The 20,065-nt window shown below is 39.4% G+C and overlaps 1 protein-coding gene across 8 annotated transcripts in view; it reads left to right on the forward strand.

The window, feature by feature from the left end:
* Positions 1 to 831: 831 nt before the first annotated feature.
* LOC149179325 (protein DETOXIFICATION 16-like) overlaps positions 832 to 20,065 on the forward strand; it is a 28,725-nt gene continuing 9,491 nt past the window's right edge. For 2 of the 8 annotated variants that reach the window (XR_016258264.1, XM_089420594.1), the window contains exons 1-7: positions 997 to 1,171; positions 1,556 to 1,924; positions 15,132 to 15,676; positions 15,903 to 15,989; positions 16,097 to 16,153; positions 16,265 to 16,503; positions 16,646 to 16,764. Coding sequence is in view for 7 of the 8 variants with exons in the window: in XM_089420594.1 (XP_089276720.1) it covers positions 1,091 to 1,171; positions 1,556 to 1,924; positions 15,132 to 15,676; positions 15,903 to 15,989; positions 16,097 to 16,153; positions 16,265 to 16,503; positions 16,646 to 16,764 (1,497 nt within the window). In the remaining variant the exon portion in view is untranslated. The other 6 variants (XM_089420595.1, XM_089420600.1, XM_089420598.1 and 3 more) reach the window with 6 other exon arrangements.

A 20,065-nucleotide genomic window follows, 5' to 3' on the forward strand; every position in this document is an offset into this window, starting at 1 on the left:
ATTAAATGTGTCTCTATTTAACAAAAAGTAACATAATTTTTATTGGCACATTCTATATTTGACAATGTGTGAGGAAATTTGACAATGTGTGATTTCCTCAATATTCAAAGTAAAGTTGACAAATGTCTTTTTAAATTAAAATTTATAAAATATTTTTATTTATGTGAAATGAAAAAAAAATACATTTTATAATATATATATATATAATTAACTTACAATCGTTTTATTTTTATTTTTATTCTATGTTAATAAGTAAAAAAACACACAATTTTATAATATATAAATACAAATAATTAAGTTGCAAATAATTATTTATACCGTCATCATTAACCTATTTAAATGCTTTATTTATATTTATATTCTATGTTAATAAGTAAAGAAATGCATATTTTTATAGTAAATAAATACAAATAATTAGCTTGCAAATAATTATTTATAGAGTCATGATTAACCTATTTAGATGCTCTATTTTTATTTGTATGTTAATAAGAATTTTTTAATCTAAATTTTTTTAATAGAAAACATTTAAGTAAAATGAATATAGAGTCATGATTAACCTATTTAGATGCTCTATTTTTATTTGTATGTTAATAAGAATTTTTTAATCTAAATTTTTTTAATAGAAAACATTTAAGTATAAAATGATTAAAGATAATTTTAAAAAGAAACTAACATGATATTTAATTGATTTAATTAGAAAACATTTAAGTATAAAATGATTAAAGATAATTTTAAAAAGAAACTAACATGATATTTAATTGATTTAATTGTTTTTTATATTTCACAAATTTAGAGTTAGATAGATTTAAGTTGGTAAAGTTCAGTCGTATAATAAAGATATCATTCATACCAGCTATCTGTCCTTAAACTGTCGATAATCTGAAGTCATTCCAACAGTGTAGATAAATCTGAAGTCATTCTTATTAAAATGAGACTCTGTCATTACACAGTAGATAAATCTGAAGTTAAATGGATCTAGATTGGATCTAGGTTAGTAAAACACAGCCTCAGATATTCTTCAACAGTGTCTATCCTTACACTTTGCTTTCTTTGTCTAGATAAATCTAGACTGGTAAAATTCATCCGCAGAATGAGAACATTTCTTCAAAACTGTGTCCCCTTTTTGACTCTGGATTATTTGAGGCTGGTGTTTTCTGGAAAACGTGTTTTTGTACGTAGACAAGCTATTTTGATATTCAAAACTGTGTCCCCTTTTTGACTCTGGATTATTTGAGGCTGGTGTTTTCTGGAATTTGTACGTAGACAAGCTATTTTGATATTCAAAACTGTGTCCCCTTTTTGACTCTGGATTATTTGAGGCTGGTGTTTTCTGGAAAACGTGTTTTTGTACGTAGACAAGCTATTTTGATAAGTACTGGTCTCCACCTGTGTTTATTTATCTATATGGCTCTGCCACTTATTTTCCTCACGATTCAAGAGGAGTATCATTAAGCATGGGCTAATCATCAGGGCCACAACTATTGTCATAAAATAAGTAGGAAACAATTTCCATTGTGTGCACAGGCTCTAATATAAAATTTTGAACCTGAAACAGTTTCGGATTCTTTCAAGTTCATATTCCTACGTTGGTAGAGCATATTTCATGGAAAGTGGCATGGAGAAACCTGGTTTAACTCAGGTTCATGGCAATGACACAGATGCGTTGCTTTCCGCGTCTGGGGACGAACACAAGTCTGGTATTTATGAAGTAGAGCCTTCTGATGATGTGAAAGTCACTGCAAGGATTGTATGGCAAGAAGTCAAAAAGCTGTGCTGGATAGCAGGACCTATGATTGCAGTGAATCTGCTTCAGTATTGCTTGAGCGTGATATCTGTTATTATGGTGGGGCATCTGGGAGAGCTTGCACTTTCCAGTGTTTCTATGGCCACTTCTTTTACAAATGTTACCGGGTTACATGTGTTGGTATGATTACAAACTTTTGCTATTGTTGTCTACTTTGCTAGCATTTGGTGTTCTACAGTGTACTAATCTATGAGGTTTAGTTTGTTCAAAAACCCAAAACACAGGAGGGATTGTAATGAACGGTAAAGTAAACCATTGTCTTATTTTTGTGGTTTTTGCTCTTTCATTAGTGTAACTGTAAGCACACCAAGGTATAGGAAAGATTGTAATGAACAGTAAAGCAAACCATTGTTAGATAAGGCTGGTCCGTTATCGCTGGTGGTCAGGGCAACTGTGACACTGCTGGGTTATCAAGGATTTTGGGAATTAGATAATATCGCACAAATTATACCAGAGAGGGGATTACACTCTGTTTGGGCCACACCAGCCCTTAGCATGGCTGGATTTTTGCCCACCATGTTTCGATTTTTGCCCACCAAATTTGGAAGGGTGACCTTTTCACCACATCGAAATCACCAGAGGATCACACCCTGCCTGGACCACACCAGCCCTGAGCATGGCTAGATTTTAACCCACCAAAATTTCTAACCAGTGACATTTTCACCACATAACACCTTAACAGAACACCCTGTTACTGCCAGTTCACCTTATGCTCTACGCATGTGGACATAAATTTACAACACCTTATTGCTGTCTACTCTACGCCCCAGTGAGCTTAGATTTACAACTTATGATAACAAAAAGCTAGGCCAGTTAATCCATTCTCATCTTCCTCTGTAGATTTGCAACATATGATACCAAGGCGCTCAGCCAACAGTCTTTCTCACAGCAGCAAATGCAACAGTTGAGAATCTCGAATGGTCGGTTAGATTAGTGTTATCTAGACATGGAAAGCTGACCCGTGAAGACATCTAGGGACTTCGTGTTAGAGTCGTTACTCAGCGTTCACTGACCCGAGAAGAGCAGAACTTGCTCTGCACCCTCGATCCCCCAGCAATCAGCAGAATTTATTAAGGAATCTCTACAATCCCTTCCCACCAGGCCTCTGGCACTAATGCAGGAAGCCAAAACAGACCAACTCCTTATCAGCATAGAGAATGGAGCGAGAATGTTAACAGGAGCATAACCTCGAAGACAGGAAGCAGCTCCCAATCATGAATTATAAAAAACAACCTGATGTCGCTGACAGGACAGAGATGAATAACTTAACTGATAAAATTTTTATAATGAAATAAGTCTCTTTTATATATATATATATATATATAATCTGTAAAAATGGTTTAGGTCCCCAAAATTAATTGATTAGGTCCAAAGAGATATACTCTCTGCTTATTTAAATGATATAATTTTGAGGGGCGGTATAGTTCTGGCTTCTTTATATATTCTTTATTACAACATACATTGGGTTACCAAAACAGTAGGCCCATAACAAAATTAGATCAAGAACTTTTTAAATCCATTAGTGGAAATAGTTATAATATTGGAACACTCTTTCTTAATTAATACCTCTAAGAATTTACAATACTCTCATTTAATGTTTATCTTCATGTCCAATCTTCTACTTGTTGATTTGTCGTCTTGATCTAAGTCATGTTCTCATTTTTAAGTTTTCCATCCTTTGGCTTGCTTGCTCTTTCCTTTTGTACCTACAAAATCTAATCATTGATGTCCATATGAAAAGAAATCACTTTGCCCTATATCGTGCCAACTGTTGTACTTACCAGTGCTCTAATTCTTTAAGAAATCATTTCACCCATATCGTTGATTAACATGTTAGATTCTTCCTTAACCATAACTTGGTCCCAACCACCTCACATTCCAGAATTACTTTGTACATTCCCCTTGCTCCAGTTCTCTAAGAAATCATTTCATGCACATGGTTGATTAACATGTTAGATTCTTCCTTAACCATAACTTGTTCCCAACCATCTCACATTCTAGAATTACTTCGTACATTTCCCCTTAATTGAAGATTCGACATCTTTGACACCATCAATGTCACGACCCTATACTTGTGGTACTCTTTCAACCACGTATAGCGGCTGCGGCACCACTACACTTTTTTTGGTGACTACACTTTTTTTTTCACCAATACTAGAGTGTATGGACTACGCCTAACTCCAACACTTAGCCAATTTTCCAATTCTTCAAGTGTTAACAATGCAGCAGAATAACATTTACTTCAATTACAATTCATCATCATTATTATGCAACGAAAATCATAAACCATACAAGTATAATGCACATATACTTGGGAGGGGCAACTCCCGTAAAGTTTGCCCAAATATATATACAATTGTAATGTACAATATCTTACAATTACAAGTTTACAACAGTCATGTGCTACCAACTTCCTTGGCCTGCACAAATATACCAAGTATCGTGTCACAATCTTGCAGCTACCCGGTTGCCTCTTGCCCACACGAGTTATGAGGAAACCCCAAGTTTCCTTGCCTTAGAACAATCTCTGCAATTCAACCGTCACACCAACACTTCCGTCATTTGGCTGCCCGGTCGCACGCCCTGTTGTGCCCAAACCTCACGTCGCACTATCTGCATCGTTCACTGCACACGAGTTCGTGTCGCCCTCGAGTCGGGCCACCCACCCAACTCTGTGCCTGCGCCCTCGGGTCGGGTCGCCCACGCCCTGCGACGCCCTTGGGTCGTGTCGCCCATGCCCCGTGATGCCCTCAGGTTGGGTCGCCCACCGGGTCAAGTCTACACGCCTACTCGCGCCCTGCGATGCCCTCGGGTTGGGTCCCCGCCCATGCCCTGCAAATCCGCCCATAGTTTTGTCTGCGCCCTGCAACACTGTCCATTATGTGCCCATCGATTTGCTTGAAACTTGTCCAGAAATCTCAACCTCCTTATGCCTCCCTTGCTCATCCCACATCCTTATGAAGTTCAGAGCAAGTTCTTTGATTTCCTTATGCCTCCAAGTGCTCGCACACTTCTCCAATATATATGGGTCAGGTGCCACCCAACCGTCGCGTCTGTTCGACCTTCTCCATAGTCGGCCCAACCTTTTGCACGTCGGCCTACACACCTCAACACGTCGACCCATTCGTTCAACACGTCGGCCCACACTCTTTATTATGTTAGCCTACCCATCGTCGCACGCCCAGCCAATGTATAAACTCGGCCTCCGTCGCACTTCAGCCAACTCGTCACACATTCGGGTCGTGGGTTGCTTGCGTTGCCCTCCACCATTACACTACCTCCGCACGTCTCACTGGACACTCGTCAGTCTCGTTCACCACTATGGGCGCACGCCCACCCGTCACCTTTAACCGACGCGCTCTCATCACCCCAAGTCATGTAGTATGGGCGCCCGTCGCACATGAGTGTGCTCGACTTAACTTGGTCGCGTTTAATTGAATATCCACCTGTCGTCGCATAATGTGCCCGAGTCGGTCCACACGGGCGCTCATCGCACTTGAGCACACCCGCTTCAACTCGTGGGCCTGACATCCTCCCCCACTCTAAATAAGGTTTTCGTCCTCGACAACTCCATCACATCATTGCAAAGTGTTGCTAGCTCCAACATCTCCAAAATGTCCATGTTGTCCACCTCTGCTCCATCATCGCACAAACCATCAAGGCTCATGACTCCATGAACGGGACAGTCTCCTCAATCTATGGTCGTCAACCACATCCATCGCAATCTCCACATGCTATCACTGCAACATATATCGTGTCGACTCATCATATATCGTCATCATGTGAACTGCTGCCATGATACTCCAACTCAACTCAAACATATCTCAGTGCACTGTTATAGCCCCCATGACTCGAACTAGTCGAATGACCAATCCAACTGTAACGCTCAAACCATGAGAATGCACCTCCTCATGCCATCGTCAGTCATTTCTCCAGCATCCTGTCACAACATCAACTCGATCAAGAATCCATCCCATCTCTATCCAAATGTAATGTAAGTCATGCCCAAGTCCATGAAGTAGTCTCCATCATATATGCAACATGTTGTCCATGATGTTGGTGTCGATGTGTTGTATCTTAATCAGTCACATCTATCCAAGTGTCGTGTCACAATCTTGCAGTTGCCTCTTGCCCACACGAGTTATGAGGAAACCCCAAGTTTTCTTGCCTTTGAAGAATTTCTGCAGTTCAACTGTTGCATCGGTACTTCCATCATTTGGCTGCCTGGTCGCACACCCTGTCGTGCCCAAACCTCACGTTGCACCGTCCGCACCATTCACTGCGCACGAGTTCGTGTCACCTTGGGTCTGGACGCCCTCGGGTCGGGTTGCCCGCCCAACTCTGCGCCTACGCCCTCAAGTCGGGCGCCCACCGGGTCGAGTCCCCCACGCCCTACGACGCCCTCGGGTCGGGTCTGCACACCCGCCCGCGTCGTGCAACACCCTCGGGTCAGGTCGCCCGCCCACTCCCTGCAACTCTGCCCGTAGTTCTATTCGTGCCCTGTAACACTATCCGTTCTGCGCCCGTTGGTCTGCCTACAACTTGTCCAGAAATATCAACCTCCTTATGCCTCCTTTGCTCTTCCCATATCCTTACGAAGTTCAGAGCAAGTTCGTGGATCTCCTTATGCCTCCAAGTGCTCGCACACTTCTCTAATATATATGGGTCGAGGGCCACCCAACCGTCATGTCTGTTCGACCTTCTCCATGGTCGGCCCAACCTTCCGCACGTTGGCCTACACACCTCAACACGTAGCCCCATGCTCTTTATTACGTCGACCTACCCATCGTCGCACACCCAACCGGTCTATAAACTCAGCCTTTGTCGCACTTCGTCCAACTCGTCACATGTCCTGGTCACGGGTCACCCGTGTCGCCCTCCACCGTCGAACAACCTCTGCACGTCTCACTGGGTGCTCGCCGGTCTCGCCCGTCGCCTTTAACCGACACGTTCTCATCAGACATTTGCCCGAGTCATGTAGTAAGGGTGTCCGTTGCACATTGGCACGCCCGACTTAACTTGGTCGCGTTTAACCGAATGTCCACTCGTTGTCGCATAATGTGCCCAAGTCGATCTGCACAGGCGCTCATCGCACGTAAGCACGCCCGCTTCAACTCGTGGGCCTGACAATCAAGGTAGCATATAAGTACACATGCCACCCTCGTACCTATTCAAGTGGTTCATGACTCTATGGGCAATTGCTCTACAACATGTATGCCTAAATAATAGAGCTCACACAAACTTGGGAAACTAAACTTACCTAAAGGTAAGTTTTACAACTTGGACCAAAAACTTTGAAATATAAATACAAATGATCATAAACCCCCTACAATATTACATCATTTCAACTCAAGTACAATAAATATTTAAATGTTTTATAACAACATCAATATTTAAATGTTTTACAACAACATCAATATTAACCTTTGAATACTTTACAACAACATCAATATTAACCTTACCATGTACCCAATACACGAGCGAATAGGAAAAAAATATAATTGTTAACAAGGTTACTCCCCAATGTTGATAGATTTCATTCCTTTCAGCTTCCACACTAACTCTGAATAATGATACAATTTTGGATATAATGCCTATGGTCCAGATCTTGCTTAAGAATTAGATCGTACGTGTCCATTACAATATCTTCCAAAAATCCATTTATATTTCTCCAAACCCCACAAAGTTGAGCTCAAGAAAAATTCGGAGAATGAACATTGAAACCGACACTGGAATCCAAACCACCACTGATTTGTCTGGTGCTAATTTCAAGCTGCTTTGATCTACCTTCAAATCCTTGCGGCGGAGGTTAACTTTTGCGGCACCTTTAGCCAATGGTGCTTCCTTTGATCTGTGGCTTCAACCTTGGATATGCGGCTACCTTTACCACACAATGAATAGTTGCGAGTAAACTGTTAGTTTGACAACGAATTAGTAATTTTGGGTAAAATGTAATTATTCAGTTTTATACCGAATTGTTAGTTATGTAACGGAGGTCGATGATATAAAACTAGTGAATGCCCATGAAATGTAAGTGAAGAGAATCATTGCTGAATAATACATTCCAATCCCTTGCCCCGTGGATGTTTCCTTGACACATTGTCGAGGTTTTACCATGTAAATCCTGTGTCTATTTGTGTGTTTGGTTTCCAGTTAGTTATGGTGTTTTCTTGGTCAATATTAACTGAATGTGTGTAGTTCTTTCCTCTTTTTCTTCTATTTCACCAACAAATGGTATCAGAGCTCCGAGGGCCGAGCGATTGGGCGTGAAGCTGTATCAGTTGTGAGGCGTTTTTTTTCCGTGAAAGAGCCTGTCCGCGTGAGAAGCCGTGTGAAGACCCGGCGTGAAGAATTGATGCTGTCTGCGTGAAGAAGGAATCAAGACCTCCCTGAGATCTGCGTGAGGCATTTCATTGCTGCGTGGCGGTTGGTTCTTAGCTATGTGAAGACCGGCGAGGCGTGAAAGGCGACCTGAGAAGACCTGCGTGAGGTTTTCTGTACCTGCGTGAGGGAATCAAACTGAATCAAACTGCGGATTTGCTGCGTGAAGGAGGCGTTGAGACCTGCGTCGACCTCCCTGAGATCTGCGTGGACCTGCTGGGCGTTTTCTGCGTGAAGGAACCGTGTGACCTGCGTGAAGAGCTGTTCTCTGCTCTGCGTGGACCTGCTGGAATCGTTGCTGAAGCCGTCGCGTTGAGGTGCCTGCGTGCTGCCTGCTAGAACCAGGCAGAGTCTGCATGAGGACTTGCATGCCAGAGCCATTGAAGGCAGGCCGAGTCACTGTTAAATCTGGGTATTGATCAGAGTTTCCAGAATTGTTTATTTTCCGCAGAATTTTTTTTTTTTTTCTTTTTAAACAAAGACTGAAGATTGAAATCAAGTCAAGTTGTGGTTTTTTGGAGAAAAAAAAAGGAAGGGTTTTTTCTTTGTTTGTTAAAAGAAAAAAACATAACAAAGGGGTTTGCAAGAAAGAAATTTGTAAAATTTGTTTGTTTAAAAAAGAGGGCTCAGTTTTTTTAAGAAAGGGAGACAGTTTTTTTTAAGAAAAAGGGAAACAAAGTTTTTTTTTTAAGAAAAGGATAGCTAGAAGACTGAGACCCTAGGAGAAAAATAAAATGGCCAAGATGTCGAATGCGAAATTCGAGGTGGAGAAATTCACTGGAAAGAGCAATTTTGCTCTTTGGAAACTGAAGGTTAGGGATCTGCTTGTGCAACAAGGGTTGCACAAGGCATTGGATGGGGCAACTAAGAAACCTGCAACCATGACTACTTCAGACTGGGAGGACTTGGATGCCCGAGTTCTCAGTACCATCCGGTTATGCCTAGCGGATGAAGTTCTCTTCAATATTGTTGAAGAGACTACGGCGTCAGGATTGTGGGAAAAACTTGAAAAACTCTATATGACAAAGTCATTAACCAACAGAATTTATCTGAAAAGACAGTTATACAGTCTTCGAATGAAAGAAGGTTCAAACGTTGCAGAACATTTGAATGTTTTTAATACACTAATATGTCAATTAACAGATATGGAAGTCAAAATACAGGAAGAAGATAAAGCCATAACCTTGCTGTGTTCTCTGCCTGAATCGTGGGATCACTTCGTAACTTCAATCAGCTTCAGCACTACTGATTCTTTGAAGTTTGAATCAGTCGTGGGAGCTCTCCTGTCTGAAGAAGTACGAAGGAAATCCAGCACTGAAACAGCTGCATCAGAATCCATGGTTGCTAGAGGACGCTCAAAGGAAAGAGGAGAAAAACCAAGGGGGTCTTCCAGATCGAAATCGAAGGGAAAGAAGTGTAAGGCAAAATGTTGGAACTGCGATAAAATTGGACACTTGAAGAAGGACTGTTGGAAACGAAAGGAATCCGAAAACCCGAAGAACGAAGCGAATCAGGTCGATTCAGGTATGATAGACGAAGTTTTATCTGCTGAAGAATTATGTATGATAGATGAAACTTCACCTGAATGTAATGTCTCTCAGGGTTTAGATAGCTGGCTGTTAGACTCTAGTGCTTTGCATCACATGTGCCCACATAGAAATTGGTTTACTTCGTATAAAAATGTAAACGGTAGTTTTGTGTTTATGGGTAACAATGTGTCATGTCAGACTGTTGGGATGGGAGATATCAGGATTAAGATGTATGATAACACAGTTAGGACATTAACTAGTGTTAGACATGTACCTGATTTGAAGAAAAATTTGATTTCTTTGGGAGTGTTGGATTCAGATGGTTATAAGTTTACAGGTCAGGATGGTGTCTTGAAAGTCTTTAAAGGAGCCCTTGTGGTTATGAAGGCAGAAAAGGTCGGAAATCTTTACAGGTTAAAAGGAAGTACTCAGGTCAGTGAAGCAGCGGTTGCGTCAGAAAAGGAAGAAGCAGGTACTCGTCTGTGGCATCAGCGATTGGGTCATATGAGCGAGAAAGGTCTTCATATACTGATGAAACGTAAATCTCTTCCCGGTCTGAAATCCTTGAAGTTAGATTTCTGTAAACATTGTGTGTATGCAAAACAGTGTAAACAGAGATTTAAAGTTGGAAATCATAATAGTAAAGATGTTTTAGACTATATTCATTCTGATCTGTGGGGGCCATCCCCTGTTGTGTCATATGGAGGTGCATTGTATTTTTTAACGTTCATTGATGATTACTCCCGTAAAGTTTGGGTCTATATGCTAAAAAGGAAAGCTGATGTATTAAATGTCTTTAAACAATTTAAAGTAATGGTAGAGAAAAGAACAGGCAAATCTATTAAATGTCTAAGAACTGACAATGGTGGTGAGTTCACTTCAGTTGAATTTGAACAATACTATAAGGATGAGGGAATTGTTAGACACAAAACTGCTGTTTATACTCAGCAAAATGGTGTTGCTGAGCGTATGAATCGGACTCTTATGGAAAGAGCCAGAAGCATGATCAGCAATGCTAACTTGCAAAAGGAGTTGTGGGCAGAAGCAGTATCTACTGCTTGTTATTTAGTTAATAGATCACCTTCAGTAGCAATTGATTGTAAAATTCCTGAAGAAGTTTGGACAGGTCAGTCTTGTGACTATTCACATTTGAGGATATTTGGCTGTGATGCTTATTCTCATATTCCGAAAAATCAGCGTTCAAAATTAGATCCAAAGTCGAAATGTTATGTCTTTGTTGGGTATGACTATGCAGTGAAAGAATATAGGTTGTGGGATTCTACATTGCGAAAGATAGTCATTAGTAGAGATGTAACATTTGATGAATCCTCTCTGTTAAAATCAAGTGTTGAAAGAATTGAACAGGAACAGGTATCGCCGAATCAACAAGTTCAATTGGAGGCTAGACCTTTCGGTAACAGTCGAAAGGAAGGAGAGACTTCTGGAGAAAAAGGTGTTGAAGACACAAAGGAAGCCATTGAAGCTTCTGAACCAGTGCAAGTTTCTGAACCAGTTCAGCAACCAGTCGCTCTGAGAAGGTCTACAAGGGAAAGGAAAACTCCCAAAAGGTATGAAGATTCTGCTTCATCTTTTGCTTTGATTACTAAAGATGGGGAACCCTCTTGTTATCAGGAACTTGGAAGCAGTAGATGATACAGATAGCGAGAAATGGAAAATGGCTATGGAAGAAGAAATGGACTCCTTAGCCAAGAACAATACCTGGGATCTTCTAGAGCTTCCTGAAGGGAGAAGTGTTGTTGGATGTAAATGGGTCTTCAAGCTCAAACGGAAAGTTGATGGAAGTATCGAAAGGTATAAGGCACGACTGGTAGCAAAAGGGTATTCTCAGGTTGAAGGTATAGACTTTCATGAGATTTTTTCTCCAGTTGTAAAACTTGTTTCTATACGTACTGTGTTGGCACTAACTGCGTTGCTTAATCTTGAGTTAGAACAGTTAGATGTTAAAATAGCTTTTCTACATGGTGATTTGAACGAAGAGATATATATGGAACAACCAGAAGGTTTTGTACGAGGTCGCAGCAGAAGATTAGTTTGCAAGCTCAGGAAATCATTGTATGGTCTGAGGCAGTCTCCTAGACAATGGTACAAGAAGTTTGATTCCTTCATGGTGAGCCAGAACTTTATAAGAAGTGAGTATGATCATTGTGTGTACTTCAAAAGTTTCAATGGCATATTCATTATCTTAGCTTTGTATGTTGACGATATGCTTATTGCAAGCAAAAGCATGGAAGAGATCAACAGGTTAAAGGCTCAACTCTCTAGGACGTTTGATATGAAGGATCTTGGAGCAGCAAAACATATCTTGGGCATGGAGATACATAGAGACAGGAAAAATGGTAAGCTTTGGTTATCACAGCAGAAGTATGTGGAGAAAGTACTTGAAAAGTTCTCTATGAACAATGTGGAACCTGTTAATGTTCCACTTACTTCCCATTTTAAGCTTTCTTCGGTTTTGAGTCCTAGAGCTGATGAAGAAAAGCAATATATGTCTCATGTACCATATGCAAATGTTGTAGGCAACTTAATGTATGCGATGGTATCTACAAGACCTGACATTTCACATGCAGTTGGGGTTGTCAACAGGTTCATGGCAAATCCAGGTAAAGAACATTGGCAAGCAGTGAAATGGGTGCTTCGATATCTAAGAGGCACAAGTGACCATTGCATCGTCTTTAATGGTAGTGAAGGATCAGTCTGCAGATATGTAGATGCTGACTATGCAGGTGATTTGGACAAAAGAAGATCTACTACAGGTTATGTCTTTACTCTTGCAGGTGGAGCAATTAGTTGGATGTCAAAGCTTCAAGAAACAGTTGCGTTGTCCACTACCGAAGCTGAATATATAACTGCTTCAGATGCCAGTAAAGAAGCAATCTGGTTAAAGGGTCTGCTCGATGAGATTGGAAGGACGCAAGAGAAAGTGAATGTACTTTGTGACAGTCAAAGCGCTATTCACTTGGCTACAAATCCTGCTTATCACAGCAGAACCAAGCACATTGATGTAAGGTATCATTTTCTGAGACATGTGATCGATGGCAGAAAAGTAGCTCTTCAAAAGGTCCATACGCGAGAGAATTGTGCAGACATGTTCACAAAGCCAGTTACAATAGAGAAGCTGCGGTGGTGTTTAGCTTCTCTTGGCTTGCAGAAAAGATGATGAATGGGCATGGGCAAGGGATTAGGAAAATTGTTGTCAAGGTGGAGTTTGTTAGTTTGACAACGAATTAGTAATTTTGGGTAAAATGTAATTATTCAGTTTTATACCGAATTGTCAGTTATGTAACGGAGGTCGATGATATAAAACTAGTGAATGCCCATGAAATGTAAGTGAAGAGAATCATTGCTGAATAATACATTCCAATCCCTTGCCCCGTGGATGTTTCCTTGACACATTGTCGAGGTTTTACCACGTAAATCCTGTGTCTATTTGTGTGTTTGGTTTCCAGTTAGTTATGGTGTTTTCTTGGTCAATATTAACTGAATGTGTGTAGTTCTTTCCTCTTTTTCTTCTATTTCACCAACATAAACAAGCACTCACTCCACGACCTCTGTGATCTCCTCTTCATTCAGAATCCACTACTACATTTCACGGATCAATTTCATGCGCTCTATGGATCTAAAGCCACACACTCACAAGTGAATTCTCTATTCTCGGCTAGGGTTTATGGCAATAATAAACGCAAGTCCAAATGATAATTTCTAGCTACACAACTTCTTTAATGATAATGACACGACTTATTGTCATGATCTAAGAGTCGACCCTTTAATCTCTTCTGAATTTTGAATAGCACAGATCATGATCTCGTGAATTTGTTTCGAGCTGAGATTTCTCCAGTAAGTTTGCAAACATCTCTAGATATTTATACTGTTAGTCTCTGGACTGGATTTTAGCCAAATGGGAAACTCCAACAATTAAACAAAGCACTACATTTTGGCTGGATATTGCTTCTGTATATAAACGGTGTGTGAGCAAAAGTGGTGTCCTACTTGGGTGTACACTCCACACATCATCAGGGACAAAGAAGCCAAAAGAAAGATGTGCTAAATGTAAGGTTTAGAAAAGCTCCTTTTTGGTGCCTCTATAAATGATTTTTCAACCATATAGGGGCATTTAATTTGTGAAAAAAATATGAATGTTATCATTAGTTGTGCATGTAGAATCTAGCATATCCACGCTTGTTTCTCACAATCATAGATCTGATCTCTATAGAAGCAGACGTGAACAGAAACTTCTGCAACACCTTCATGATCTTAGCACCACCTGTAAAACACAACAATATTCAGCTTTCTTCTAAGATCTGAACCATCTGCAACTAGCAACAATATATTCCTCCTGCACAGACACAACGGGAAAACAACTTCTCTAGCTCAAAATTTTTGCAATCTCTCTCTCAAAACATCCTACAGTCTAATACCAGTTGTTAGGATTAAAAATGATGCAAGATAGAAATATTAACCAATAACAATAAAACAACCACATGGATGAGCTACAGCTCATCACAACTTCATCGTTGTATCCTTGGCCATTTAAGCTGAGCCTGGCCATTTGAAGCCATTGAAAATAGAGTTCACAAGTCTTTATATAAGTTTCATCACAACAAATATCATGGGTTATTGAAACTATGAGTCCATAAGGAAACTAGATCTAGAGCTTCTAGATTCATTAACGGAAATAATTATAATATTCCAATATTTCCTTTGTTTCTTAACTACATAGAAGAAAAATCTAAAATTTGTATTATAATTACAAAAGAAGTACAAGGCCATGTATATAAAATCCTTATTGATAAGATTCTCTAACAATTTTTCTACTTTAGAAAACTAACATGGAGGTGTTCCCTTATGCACTAGCAATCCCATCTATTCCACCTCCTTGAGATAAGCTCTCAAACAAATTCTTTCGTTTTTTTACCACTAGTGGTACATACAGGAACTTGCACTTGGATTACTCACTTATTATTCCTTATCTATGAGGATAGGTTAACAATACTTTTACATTTTACATGCGCAACTAGTAATAACATTAATATTTCTTTCACAAATTAGATGCCCCTGCATCGTTGAAAAATCATTTATAGAGGCATAAAAAAGGAGTTTTTCTAAACATTACGTTTAGCACATAGCCGTATGCTTGACAGGCTCCTAAGGTAACCTGCATAAAAGTGTGCATGAAATCCATCTCAATTCACTTGTCAGTTAAAAGTGGTTCTTAATACAGTTTTAACTCTATGGTTGCTTTAAATACAAGCTTATCAGGTTCAATATTTTGTTTGGAGAATGATATGTAAGTTAATACACTTCATTAGGTTGGAAGTGAGAAATGGATCTTTCAAATTTCAATAGTCCTCAACGTTAGACTGATCAGATATCCTTTTGTTACTCGTGTCTATGAACAGATGGGGATGGCAGGTGCATTGGAGACACTTTGTGGACAGGCATATGGAGCAAAGCAATATCATTTGCTTGGGATTCAACTGCAGAGAGGAATTTTTGTTCTCTTTTGCGTGAGCATACCAATTGCTGTGTTATGGGCATATATGGGACACCTTCTTGTAGCCCTTGACCAAGACCCTTTAATATCTTTTGAAGCAGGGAAATTTGCAAGATGGTCGATTCCTAGCTTGTTTGCTTCTGCGGTTCTTCAACCCCTTGTGAAATTTCTTCAATCACAAGGTGTTGTCTTACCGATGATGTTAAGCAGTTCAATAACTCTTTGTTTTCATGTCCCTGTTTGTTGGGCATTGGTATTCAAAGTTGGATTAGGTAATAAAGGAGCTGCACTGGCAAACAGCATTTCCAATTGGCTGAATGTGGCAATTCTATCACTTTATGTTATATTTTCCCCTGCATGCAAGACGACATGGACATCCTTCTCAAGGGAAGCTTTATATGATATTACACACTTTCTTAAGCTTGCTATCCCGTCTGCATTAATGCTTTGGTATATTATGAACCTTTTCTCTTTGGCTGCAGAATTTGGTTGATTAAAAGAAATTAGACATTTTTTCAATCTCATGTACCATTTTTCTTGTTCTTCTTCTTCAGCGTGTTCAAATTTTTGAAATAATCTCCATTAGGAATCAATTTATGTATTATACTACACTCGATATTGTTAATTATGCTATTATATTCTGTTCCTAAATTAATATTTCTATGTTTGTCAATAGCTTGGAGTTCTGGTCTTATGAAATGCTTGTTCTCCTCTCCGGTTTGTTGCCTAAGCCTGAACTTGAGATCTCCATTATCTCCATCTGGTATGTCATTTGACAAATTTCCTAAACATTAAGCAGATAACGACAACTGCTTTTCTAGAGCCAGTAGTTACTTTATTTTCTCACAGCTCACTTTTAATTCTTTGCAGTCTTAGCACTGTTTCACTTACATATATGATCCCCTTTGGCCTGGGTGCTGCTATAAGGTTGGTACAACTGATTCAAAATCCTCTTTAAAATAAAGAAATCTTCAAGGATATTAAGCTGCCAATATTGTATTCTAGTCTATTTTCCATATTAACATTTTTGCAATGCAGTACACGAGTTTCCAATGAACTAGGAGCTGGACGCTCACGCACTGCCCAGTTATCAGTGTGTGTTGGGGTTTGTATGGCAGCCATGGAGGCCCTCATGATAGGGTCTATTTTATTGGCTGTTAGAAATGTATGGGGCTATGTTTATAGCAATGAAGTAGAGGTAGTTGACTACATTTCAGGGATGATGCCGCTGCTTGCGCCCTCAACACTTTTGGATGCCATTCAAGCTGTTCTATCAGGTAGATAACCTTTCTCATAGATTTCATCAGAGCTGGAAATGATGTTTGAATCGTTTAGATAGAAAAGTAATCTCTCTAAAAACAGAAACACACCTTCAGAGGTCATGTTTTCAACTTTTCTGAAACTTCAGTACTTCCCCAGGTATTGCTAGAGGATGCGGATGGCAAGAGTTGGGTGCCTATGCAAATTTTGGGGCATTCTATGTGGTTGGAATTCCTGTAGCTGTCATTTTGGCCTTTGTACTACATGTTGGTGCCAGGGTCAGTTATCTCTCTCCTTGATTTTAAGATACTGAATTTGTCCTTTAAATATGGAGTAGGGTATGGATGGCAACTTTTAATCAAATTTTCAACTCTTTTCAGATGAGCAAATTCATGCTTTAGAAGAATGGGAGAACAAATGAAACATTAGTTTTATACTGTGGTTCTTGCAATGTTTATCAAATTTCCATTTTCTCATAGCCCATAGATATAATATATTACACATTTGTTGATATTTCACCTCCCGCCTAAAACCGTTGCTCCTCATCATTGAGAAGGGTCTCTGAAATAGATGCTTAAGATCCCACATAGAACTGACAACTAATATGCCTGGATGATTTGATTTTTTCTTGTTTGAAAAGGGAAATAACAAAAAATCTAGGAGATGAGATGGATAAATATCAAATGCTGACCCTCTAGTAGCAGTCAAAATATTAATATCTGACTCCACTAGTACGATCATTCAGAGCTATGAGTAATAACAGTACAAAGATAGGAGAAAAACTATTATCTGACTCCACTAGTACGATCATTCAGAGCTATGAGTAATAACAGTACAAAGATAGGAGCAAGCTGCAAAACTATCATCTGCCAATACATAAATCCAGCATTATCAATGATCTCAAAACAGGTTACAGAACTAGTAGCTATTTTGAGTAACAATTCTAATAGCTAGCAGAATCAACCATGTCATCAACATTAAAAGACTCATGACATCAACATTACAAAGTCCATGTACAGAAACTGAACAAAAAATCCAACCCGGGGGGCTGTTATACAACAACTGTCATTCCATTATAACAGTCTTGAAAGAGAATATCTGAAGGAGAAACTCCAAGTTTAAATATTCAAATTATTTTTCTGGATCAAAAATGTGAGTCTCATTTCCAACCCCTGTATTCTATGGTATATATCTGCTCCAATGGGTTCTTTGTCTAGGTTCTATTGCCAATAAGGGGAGGGTCCACAATCTGATTCAGGTTGTTTCTCTTCCAAATTGACTATTCAGAATGCACCCTGAAATTGGCCATTGTCATCTGTTAACTCATTTTAATTTTCTTCAACATCCTAATCTAGCTTCAATTGATCTTGATGCCAGAGTGTTAAAACCATCCCAAACTGGTCTTTTGAGGAGTCTTGAAATGTCAGTCCTTGAACAACCAAGGCCTAACAAAAGATTTCTAGTCCATCTTCATCCATGTCCTTACAGATAAATACCTATAAAACAAGAAAGGAAACCATGCCTTTTAACTCAAAGTTACGGAGCTCTCTACTGTCCCATGAAGGATAATCATTTCTTTTTTTCCATGATGTGCAACCTTATAGTAAACATAAACTGAAGGTTTGAAAGAAATGGAGAATGAACAATTTTTGCTTTAGTTGTCCAATACCACACCGGTAGATGCCACTTCCAATTTTAAGATGCCAATTTGAAGAAATGAACCAGATAATATCTTTCTCAAAATTTTTGCAGCAAGCAAAAGCACAATCATAAAAGACATGGTGGAGGTTCGGAGAGATTCAAAATTCTCATTAATATTACTTCCTCAGTAAGCAGATTTAATTCCCAGTAAGATTCTCATTCAGCAGATTTAATTCCTCTTTACTCCAGGACTTAATGGATATGCCTTTTCTATTCCATAGTTAATTAAAAGGGGAAGCAACAGTTTTAGGTATACTTGTCTTTTGTTTTTTATGAAAATGCTTCCTTTAAACTTCATTAAAAAAACAAACATTCACAGGCACAAGCAAGCTATCAACAGGTATCCCTAGAGGAGCAAGCAACAAAACCAAAGAAATTGTTCTTTTACAAAGCACCAACCACATGCAAGGGAACAGCATGCATCTGAAGATAATCAATCCCCTAATAACAATGGATAGAGGGTATGGGAATGGCATACTCCTAAGGCCATATACAAAGAGCTGGATACAAAACCTAGGATCCCATGCAAGGGCTAGGGCATAGACAAAGGACACCAAAATCTAACTAGGGCCAAAGCTGGAGGAGAACCAGCAAAACCAACCACCAATCCACACACAAAAGCTGGATGTACAGTTAGCAACAACCGATCGTAAATGAGGCAATGCTTTTGAGCCACCACAAGAGAACAATACACTAATAGATCCAATCTTGTGAGTATGCTAGCCATTGTGGTCCACCGCTCAACCTTTAGCTTCCAGTACCCCCATCAGTGTTGGTACACACAGGGTGCAACTAGTGTTGAAGCCTTACCATAATCAATGTCAATAAACAAGTAGATAATTATCATAATCGAAATATACAAGCAAATAATGATTGTCGTCGAAATATACAAGGAGATAATGATCATAGTCGAAATAGATATAGCACATCCTCTCTTGCAATAGTAGATCTAGCAAAAACTCTCTTGCATTATAGCGATGCGATCCTAGGGAACAAAATCACCACAGAGCTGATACACCACAAATTTATCCACCATTGACAAAAAGCCAAAAACAAGCTAAGAGTACACAATTCTCTAGAGATGCATCACCTCCACTACACAACTGAATGCTAGTGCCTTCCCCCACATTCTAGTCACCCATAGGACACCCCTGATTTCTTGAGGATTAAAACCCTAATAGGGTGGCCACTCCTAAACTCTTGAGGAAAAAAATGTTAATATCGTAGCTTGAAAGGTGATTTTGCATGGATCAGGTGCCATGACATGCAACAAGTCCCCTTAATTATCCCCCGCGACAATTAATTAATGGATTTCCTAAGTCAAGACTTTAGATGACAATTTAATTTAAATGTTGGTTACCTTTTTATTAAAAAAGAAAAGTCAATGATAGATTAAGTCATAGTCGTTGATCTCAGTAAAGTGAGATCTAATCTCAACCGTTGAGATCAAGGATTTCGCTTGAGTAGGGTTTGATCTCTTTAATAGGAGGTTTGAGCCAAAGGAGAGATACAATTTTGATTGGCACAAGTTGGGATTTAGTGGAGCACAATATTTGGTAGTGAGAGCAAGAAAATGCTACATCAAGCCAACTAAAGCGAGACTAGCAAAGAGGCGAAGTTATCTTGGATTGAGTAGGCTATAATATACCAAGTTATAAATTTGTTGATTACTATGGATATTGCTTCAAAAATTTACACCATCAATTTGACAAACAATTTACGCAGATTGAACCATAAGACTTAACAACCAAAACTGGAAAATATAATTTGCGACCGAAGAATAAACAAGATAAACATGTAGAGAATCTCAACCTTATTTTATTTAATATGGAAATATGTTGGTACAAGAAACAGGAATATGGCTGAGGTGATGGCCCC

Source organism: Pinus tabuliformis, chromosome 4_1, assembly GCF_031772625.1.
Source record: "Pinus tabuliformis cultivar Carrire ecotype Pingquan chromosome 4_1, CPIR1, whole genome shotgun sequence".
NCBI classification, from domain to species: Eukaryota; Viridiplantae; Streptophyta; class Pinopsida; order Pinales; family Pinaceae; genus Pinus; species Pinus tabuliformis.